An 8,806-nucleotide genomic window follows, 5' to 3' on the forward strand; every position below is an offset into this window, starting at 1 on the left:
GATGCTGATAGTATCTGGATCGGTTCTAAGCTAAGAACCGATCCTATTTATCAAGTATTAGGATCGGTTCTTAGCTTAGAACCGATCCAGATACTATCTGGATCGGTTCTTAACTAGGAACCGATTCAATTAGTTCACGTGCTGTGTTTTCATTAGCTTTTAGTATCGGTTTTATTGATAAAACCGATTCAGATAGGTATTAGTATCGGTTAGTTCATACATCCGATCCAAATAGGCCGATCCTGATTTCAGTTTTTCCACTAGTGAAGCCTACAACATAGTTTCTGAAAAATGAAGGGAACTTTTCTAAAAGTTTACTTTATAAATGTTGAATATGGAAACAAAAAGGGAAAAAATAAATCAATATGTGGACAGGAAAAAAGCACAATCAATAAAAGCTTTATGAGATTTTAATAAAAGGTCTATTATGACCGAAATTTTTAAAAATACCATATTACCAAAAATGATAAATCAAAAGATCACGATTCTGTGAAATTTTGAAAAATAGCATGGCCGCATCCCCTAGGTGCGGCCACATTTTTACTGGCTGCATCCCCTAGATGCGGGCACTCCTTTTTTTTCTACAGGTTGAACTACCGCACGAGAAGGCAAAAAAAAAAAAGTAAAGAATTTAGTCCCCGCCTTCTAGTCCCCTAATAGTCCCCCGCTAACTGTCAAAGTCTTTCCTTCCAACTAAAACTATTCAAAACAAATGCAACTCCCCACTTTTTCCTTTCTCTCTTTTTTCTTTTGTCGTTTTCATTCGTCTCTTTTATCTTTTCTTTTGTTTTCCTGTCTCCTCTTCTAATAAAGGAGGAGAAATGATCATCTTTCTATTAAAAAACCTCGACGGCCTCCGGCCACTGAGATCGTGACTCCCTTCAGTAGCCTCCGCTACCCCCACCACCACCCCCGTCTCAGTGGCCTCCTCCTAAGCGCCCCTCTGCGTGCTTTTTCTGCTAGCGTCAGACCTCAGCATCGACGGCCGTTCCCTCCTTGCTTTATCGGAGTGCTGCCTTGCGGAGGAGAGCGATGAGGTGATGTGGCAGTGGCGATTGCAAGGAAGAGGACTTCTCGAATCTGGAACAACTCCAGTTCATGCACCTTGAGGGATCCAATAATGCTAGAAATCATATTCTTCATATTGTTTTAGATGAGCGGATCTGATAAATGGATCTGGAACAACGGCAGCGACGAGGTGACGTGGCAGTGAATATTGTTTCATAACAATAGACATCTTCACGCTTAAATATGAATACTAAGTGGTTTAGATATCAATAAATCAGATAAAGTATGTATGAAAAGAATAATAACATAAATGAGTAGATATGAATACTTCATGTCTTAACTATTGGTAAAACATATGCATCACAGTAACACCAAAATTTGACCAAGTAGATATTAATACTTCATGTCTTAAAAATTGATAAAACATATGCATCACAGTAACAACAAAATTTGACCAAGTAGATGTGAATACTTGTTGTCTTAACTATTGTTACTTACCGTTTCATATATTAATAGTTATGAATATTGTCAATTTAAAAAAAATGTTAAATTAAAATACTTAACAACGTACATATATGAATACTTCGTAATCTTCAGTATGAATATTGTTAGTGTCAGGTGTGAATACTTCTTGTAATACTAGGCTATTGGATATGAATACTTATATATATAAATACTTCATTTGTTAGATATGAATATTTCATTAGTTAGATATGAATACTTAATAATTAATATATATATTCGTTGTAGTGGTCCCTAATATTGGCAAATGTCCATTTCAGATGGTTGCGATCCCCAATCCAGGCTGTTAGACGCCGTCAACGGTCCCCCTAGTCGTTACTGGTCCCCAATATTAATGGTCCCCTCCAGTTTGTGTTTACATATGACGAATATTATAGATAATAAGTATGAATACTTTAAATTCGTAGGTATGAATATACTATACGTTTTGACGATGAATAAAATCGCGTTAACCCTGCTCATTAGCGGTAGTTACCACGTGCGCGTCAGTTAGTGGTCCCCCATTGTACTTTTTTAGTCACCACCAAAAAAGTGGCCGCATTTAGGGGATGCGGCCATGCTATTTTTTAAAATATAACATAATCATGATCTTTTGGTTTATTATTTTTGAGAATATGGTAGTTTTAAAAATTTCGGCTATTATGATGGATTATTGTAAATACTTCTTAAGATATTGCCCAAAATATATACTAGCATGCAGCACAGGAAGAAATAGAGCCATTGGCGGATCTATGTTCAAATTGGAGTAGGCAAGTATCTAGATTTGAATTTTTTATTTCAATTTAGTACTAATTGTTCAATGTGCTTGCTCCTGATTCGATGTAGTGCCTATCTCTAGTTCGAGTTAGTCTGATTCTTGAACAGATTTTTTATGAGTTTTGATCGATTATGTGTATTTCGTTTTTTTGGGATATACAATACTCTATTTTGTAAAAAAAAATGAAAGAGAATATGAGAACAAAAAATATTTGATGGTGGAATCTATTATTACAATTTTAAGAAATGAATTGGCCAAATTTTTTGTGCCTTTTATTATTCAACACTTATATTTCGATTAAATTTTTATCTAAACTTTGACTTCAATTTGCTAATTGGCTAAGAACAGTCCAACTTTGAATTGTGCAAAACGAATTTTTAATTAGCTTACTAAAAGTATTTCAATACTGTGTTCCTCGATTTTATAATTATAATAGATTTTATAATAAACATAGTTATAGGAATGAAGTTGTAATTGTATACACGATAAGTTTTTTTTTTATTAAAAATGCCATAGGCCCATCTTCATTGAAGAAAAAACGTTAACTTACATCATGGTAACTCAGTTAGCTACTGCACCTTAATCAAAAACAGCCCTGTAAACACGAGAGCTTACATGAAGCAGCTACTCGAAACCAAAAAGAGCAGCAGACAAGCTGCTAAACCCCCCAGAGATGCAGACAAAACAAGCAAGTTCATAACAGAGTGCAAACGACACAACCAAAACAACATAACACTAAGCAAAACAAGTATATATATCTAAGCCTCTCACTGGGCTAAGGAAATCACAAGCAAACACAAACTGTGGCTGAATTGCCTAGAACCAGCTTCTTTCTTTAGACTTCATAAGGGACTATTGACAGCCCTATTTCTTCTTCTTCGGCTGGAGTATCAGTCTTTTAATCTGGATGCCAAGTAGATAAGGGAAGAACATCTAGGTCATCTGGCAGCCAGCTAGCAGTTGCTTCGGAGACTGTCTTCACTTTTCCTGACCAATAATGAACAAGAGAAATGATTAGGAGGATAATTTGTCTAACTGTTTTTTCTTTACCTTGTGCAAAACATAGGTCATTTCTATACTTCCAAAGTATCCAACATACCACACTAAGAACTAAGAGGAAAGATACTCTATGAATTTTGGGCAATTGATTAGCAAATTTAATGATGTCCGCAAATTTAGACCACCCAATACTAATGTCTTGACAGGATCCTAGATAGAACCAGATCTGTTTGGTGAAATGACAGGTCACAAAAAGATGATTGACCGATTCAGGTTGTTTGCTTATAAAGTTAATTAATTTGAACCCAATTAGTTATTGAATCCCCCTATCTTACCATAAATCTTAGATCCGCCGGTGTCTTTTCTTCATAAGAAAACCTGGCCGAAAAAGGAAAATAATATTGGAGTGTGTTTTCGTGGTGCGTCCAATGAAAAGTTAAATGGTCAGCCTCCAGTGTATTCGATAAATAAATACGTCTAAGGCCCGAAAGAAAAATCCTCATGAATCATGATGTTCGCTAAAATGTTGGGATTCAAGATATATTGGGAAGGTCATGGATCATAAGCAGGCCCATTACGTCAGTAGGCCTAAAATGTATTGAAGTAACATAGCGATCCTCAATTTAAATAATATTCTCCTGAATTCTTTCTCGGCCTGCCGGGTTTTCCCGTTCAAATTTGATATGCATTTTCAATTTTCATTATACCTAATAAATTCTTGAACTTCAGAAAAAAAAAAAAATACAAATCTTGTGTATGTATTTTCACTTTCACCAAATTGATTCTTATGCTTCCAAAAAAAAGTATTAATTTATTCCATGAACTTCTTTATAGAAGACCAAATTAATTATTTTAAAAATGACACACAGTGATTAACTTCTTTATATAAAATGACACAGTTCAAACCTGCGGAACCAACCTTTTGGTTCTGCAGATTTAGACTGTAGAGTGGAAAATATGGAAAGTTTCAAAAAATATGGTTAAATTGTTTATTTTTTAGAAATAGTAAAATAAATAATTCGGTGTTGAGCTGCCTAACCAAAACCGGCAATTTTTTTTATTCATAGTAGAAAAATAATAAATTAAATTAGTAATATTATTTTTTATTTTTCCAAAAATAACAGTTATTGCAATGAATCAGGTTAACTTTTATTTGTACAATTCTTCGTTGAGAGAATAAAACAATCCTGAACAGTAATGATGAATCATTGCAGTTGAAGGTTTGAATTATTTTTGACTTATGGGTTGTAATCATTCACTGCAGTCCTGTTATTTTTTTAATTTTATGAATTAAAAATCATGTTGGGAGAATTTAATTTAATTTTTTATTTTATGAATTATTGTGATTTGTGACTTATGTCTTGTGAGTTGTAATTAATTATGGCTTCTAGAATTGAAGAAATAGACTTTTGTTTTTGTCCTAACATTGACCAGGTCAAATATATGAATCTCTCAATGAAGGAGACATATTTTTAATTAGCCAATATTTAGCAATTTGAAATCCGGTAATCTGTACCATAGAATATGTTCTGCTATTTAGTTAGAACAAGTTATGTGCATTTATTGCCGATTGTTATTGATAGATCAACCCACACGGTGTTATTAATTCTATAAGCTATGAGCAATTGAGCATGCATGGATTAACACTGACAGAATTTTAAATCATGTGTCATGGATTATATATAGGATATATTTTAATGCAACTGTAGCATACAACTTAAATATCAAAGAAGCTGCCTTTATTTTTAATAATTATCTAACATATATATAATGACATGTATATTATATTGAAATTAAAATTATTTGACAAATTTAACTATCTGTAGAATATTTGTCAAACTCTAGAAGATTAAATTGTATGTGCATAATTGTTGCTTCATAATCAAAGGCATACTTAGTGTATATCAAAGAGTTATAAACTACCTCTAATATTTTTAAGTTTTTACATAATTCAATTCCTCTATAAAATATTGAATATTTACTTACAGTCTAATAATTAAAGTTGTTTATTATAATTGTGGAAGAACTTGAGTTCAAATTCTACCTATCAAATTATAAATTTTTACATTTTATTTTTTTAGCCTCTAATCTAATTTTCTAGTTCCACTCCTTTTCATAATTTGATCTGATTGAAAAATCGATTGTTCATATATATATCAAGCAATTTAACGGCACGTCAAACAACTTTTGGTTTGCATCAAATTTGATATGTGAGATTTAAATGATAAAAAAATACATTTATAATTTTTTCAGTTTCATATTGCAACAAATTGTGAGGTCGCTTGTCTAAATTGTCACGTTATGGAGTAGTCTTCTAGACTTCTAGTTTTTTTTTTTTTTTTTTTAAACTAAGTCTAGACTTCTAGTTACATGATGAATACACTTGTTTACACCAAAAAGCGCCACAAAGGAACTCATCAATATACCGAGTAAATTACAGTGAAAGAGTCTTTGACAGGTTGGACTATTTTGGCGCCGCGTTCGCATCCGTCGTGCCTAAGGAAAGTCTCAGCTCAGTAATCAATCAATGCTAGCTTACACAAAACTTCACTATATATAAAAAACCTGCTTTTCACAGTTTGAACACAATTTCAATCAGGAGAAAAAAAAAAGAAACACTAAAAGGGAGGAGAGAGGAGATGGGAAGGAAGCTAGACCGTTTTCTAGGAAGGATTTCAAAAGAGAATGCCAAGCTCAAGTCTCTGCTCGCCGTCACTGGCTCCCAGGCTGTCGTGCTCAAAACCCGCCGTGAGGTCCGCTGCACCAACTCCCGTGATGACGTGACACAGCTCCTTTCCCTCGGCCACCATGACCGTGCTCTCCTCCGTGTAAGATTTCTTACTTTTTATGCATAAAATTTGAAGAGAAAGACAAAAAGAAAAGAGAAATTTAGATATATATATACCCATCATAATTCATAACTTCATCATTTCGATATTTTGACTGCCTTTTTTGTAAATTTTGTGTTAGAAAGGACTAATACATACATTCGTGCATAATTGTCAATTAGCCATTTCAACACTGTAATGGATCTGCTTTTAATAATTACGATGCCTGACCCTTTTATTAATTTCATTTAGTAGATAAACTTTCTGCAGCTATATTTCAAACAGAGTTACGTTACTTCCAAAAAAAAATTCAAGAGAGGCTAGCTGCTTTTTAAGATTTCTTTTGATATAAATATAAGAAAAACTGTACTATATATTGGATGCTGGAATTATAGTATATTGAGTTCTTATAGTTAACAGTACCTGTGATTTCTTTCTTCAGGTGGAACACGTAATAAAGGAGCAGAATATGGTGGATGTGTACTCAATGATAGAGAGCTACTGTTATGTCATCTCCGAGAGATGTGATCTGCTAGAGAAGACCAGGTATGAATCATATAAAATATTTATGAAAATAACAAGAAGTTAATCATTCATTCTAATTTAAGATTTAACACCTTTTGATCTTATCACTTGTTAATTAACTTGGCATCTATATTTTTCTTCTTTGTTTACCCAGGGAGTGTCCTGAGGAGCTTCGTGAAGCGGTGGCGGGTTTAATATTTGGCACATCAAGATGCGGTGACTTGCAAGTATTGCAGGATGTTCGTCGCATCTTTGTATCCAAATTCGGAAAGGATTTTGTACAGGCAGCTACCGAGCTGCGCAATGGCTGTGCAGTAGATCCAAAGGTACTATTCTCTCTCTGTTTTTTTTTTTTTTTCCCCCTTCAAGAAGAGTGATTTTTGTATTGGCAACTTAATAATATATGTTATGAGTAGAACTGTTTCTAAGTTCACCAAGTTTTTTTGTGAACTCAACTTCAAAACCTATCGAATTAACTTCAAATGACAAATCCGAACTGTTGAAACTCATCTACCTTATGAGTAATGTGGCTACATACAAAAATTTTAAACTTTCAAATTAATTTGATATAATACCAAGTAGTCAAAATTAGAAGATTTATAAATTAATTTTAATGCATTCATTCTTTGAATGTTTTTTTACCACTTGACTATTACAAAATTAATTCGAAAATTTGAAATTTTGTATATAGACTCATCACTCGTGAGGTAAACTGGTTTCAACGGTTTGGATTCTTCATTTGAAGTCAATCCGATAGGTTTTCGAGTTGAACCTAGGAACACCCTAGTTCTACTTAACTGTCATATATAAAGTTATATACTATGAAAAAATAGGATTAATTCATTAGTTTTTTCATGGGTATCATATATGATTTGTTAATTGCATGTATGTGGAAATCTTTGTGACAATAGTGTGATACATTAATGTTTTACAGTTAATACAAAAGCTATCTACAAGACTGCCAAGCATTGAGATTAGGCAGAGGGTTTTGCAAGAGATTGCCTCTGAGAAAGGAATTAAGCTGGAATTCAATGATGAAATCTCCTTTCATACTCCACCAGCAGAAACAACAACAACTGTAAGATTGACATCACAATAATTAACTTGTGTACATGTGTATAATTAATTTCTCAACAATAACTCAATTGATTAAAAAATTATCAGCAGGTGTTCCTACTTTGAAACAATATAATTTATTATATCTAAGGCAATAAAAAATCTTCAGCAGGTAGATCAAAAGCTTCCAGAAAAGCAAGATTTAGATGAGACATTCTTAAAGGTGGAGTCAGGAAAGTACAAGGATGTGAATGCCGCTGCACAAGCGGCCTTCCAATCGGCTGCCAATGCCGCAGCAGCTGCCAAGGCAGCAATTGAGCTCGCAAAATTAGACTTTCGAGGAGATGGCACCGGGGGCCACAATAGTAGAGCTGGTAAAGAATTGTACGAAAGTGATAAATCAACTGGAGACAATCTGAGTTTGAATTCAGATAGTGATTTGGAGAATGTTGAAGAAGAGGAGGTAGTTACCCTTTTTAATATATAAACAAAACAGAATAAAAAAAACTAAAATAATAGTACAATTAAGTTGGAGATTCAATGGGTATATAAACAATATAATGCTGATTTTTATGTATGCAATTCAGGTGCAGAAGAATGTTTATGTGGAGAAACAACCCGAGGCAAGAGGAAAACCCAAGTCAGTAAGAACCAGAGGAAATAATGTATGAGGGCAATCAATCAAAAGCATGCATACGTCTTAAAAAAATTTTGAGTTTGGAATGGCATTGTAAATTTTTTGCAGAAGAATGTTTTGATTTTAGAGTAAGTTGTTTGCTATCTGTGTATAAGATTAACTTTGAGATTCAGATTTCTCCATAGGAGAACAGATGGAATATATAGTATATCTGTATATGTGAAAGAAACCCTCATCCAACGATCCTTTGAAATATGTATTGGAATATTCTTATTGTGGGAAAAGTAGATCCTGAATTAACTCAAGCAATGGAAGTCTACATGTTTTTTCAATTGATTTAAACATTCATAATATTTACCAAACAAGAAAGGAAGTATTGCAGATTAATGGCAAAAATTCTGATTGATTGAACTTTTACACAAAAAAAAAAATGATGTGCGTCCAGTACATTTGATTAACACAAGGTTTAAAATC

At 33.3% G+C, this 8,806-nt stretch overlaps 1 protein-coding gene across 2 annotated transcripts; it reads left to right on the forward strand.

Moving 5' to 3' along the window:
* The first annotated feature begins 5,757 nt into the window (after window positions 1-5,757).
* On the forward strand, window positions 5,758-8,546 carry LOC144551348 (uncharacterized). 2 transcript variants are annotated; one of them, XM_078299294.1, is made up of 6 exons: window positions 5,758-6,114; window positions 6,557-6,660; window positions 6,794-6,965; window positions 7,574-7,717; window positions 7,868-8,158; window positions 8,283-8,546. In XM_078299294.1, the coding sequence occupies exons 1-6, from the start codon at window positions 5,926-5,928 to the stop codon at window positions 8,364-8,366; spliced, it is 984 nt and encodes a 327-aa protein (XP_078155420.1). In that variant the 5' UTR covers window positions 5,758-5,925; the 3' UTR covers window positions 8,367-8,546. The 2 variants fall into 2 exon arrangements, with proteins under 2 accessions (XP_078155420.1, XP_078155419.1); XM_078299293.1 differs by having other exon boundaries at window positions 5,848-6,114; window positions 7,865-8,158.
* Window positions 8,547-8,806: the final 260 nt, after the last annotated feature.

Source organism: Carex rostrata, chromosome 3, assembly GCF_964058835.1.
Source record: "Carex rostrata chromosome 3, lpCarRost1.2, whole genome shotgun sequence".
Classification (NCBI taxonomy): Eukaryota; Viridiplantae; Streptophyta; class Magnoliopsida; order Poales; family Cyperaceae; genus Carex; species Carex rostrata.

Coding starts and splice junctions, on each gene's coding strand:
- LOC144551348 (XM_078299293.1), top strand. CDS start 5,926: ATGGGAAGGAAGCTAGACCGTTTTCTAGGAAGGATTTCAAAAGAGAAT. Junction 6,115..6,556: donor ATGACCGTGCTCTCCTCCGT/GTAAGATTTCTT, acceptor TTCTTTCTTCAG/GTGGAACACGTAATAAAGGA. Junction 8,159..8,282: donor AGAATGTTGAAGAAGAGGAG/GTAGTTACCCTT, acceptor TATGCAATTCAG/GTGCAGAAGAATGTTTATGT.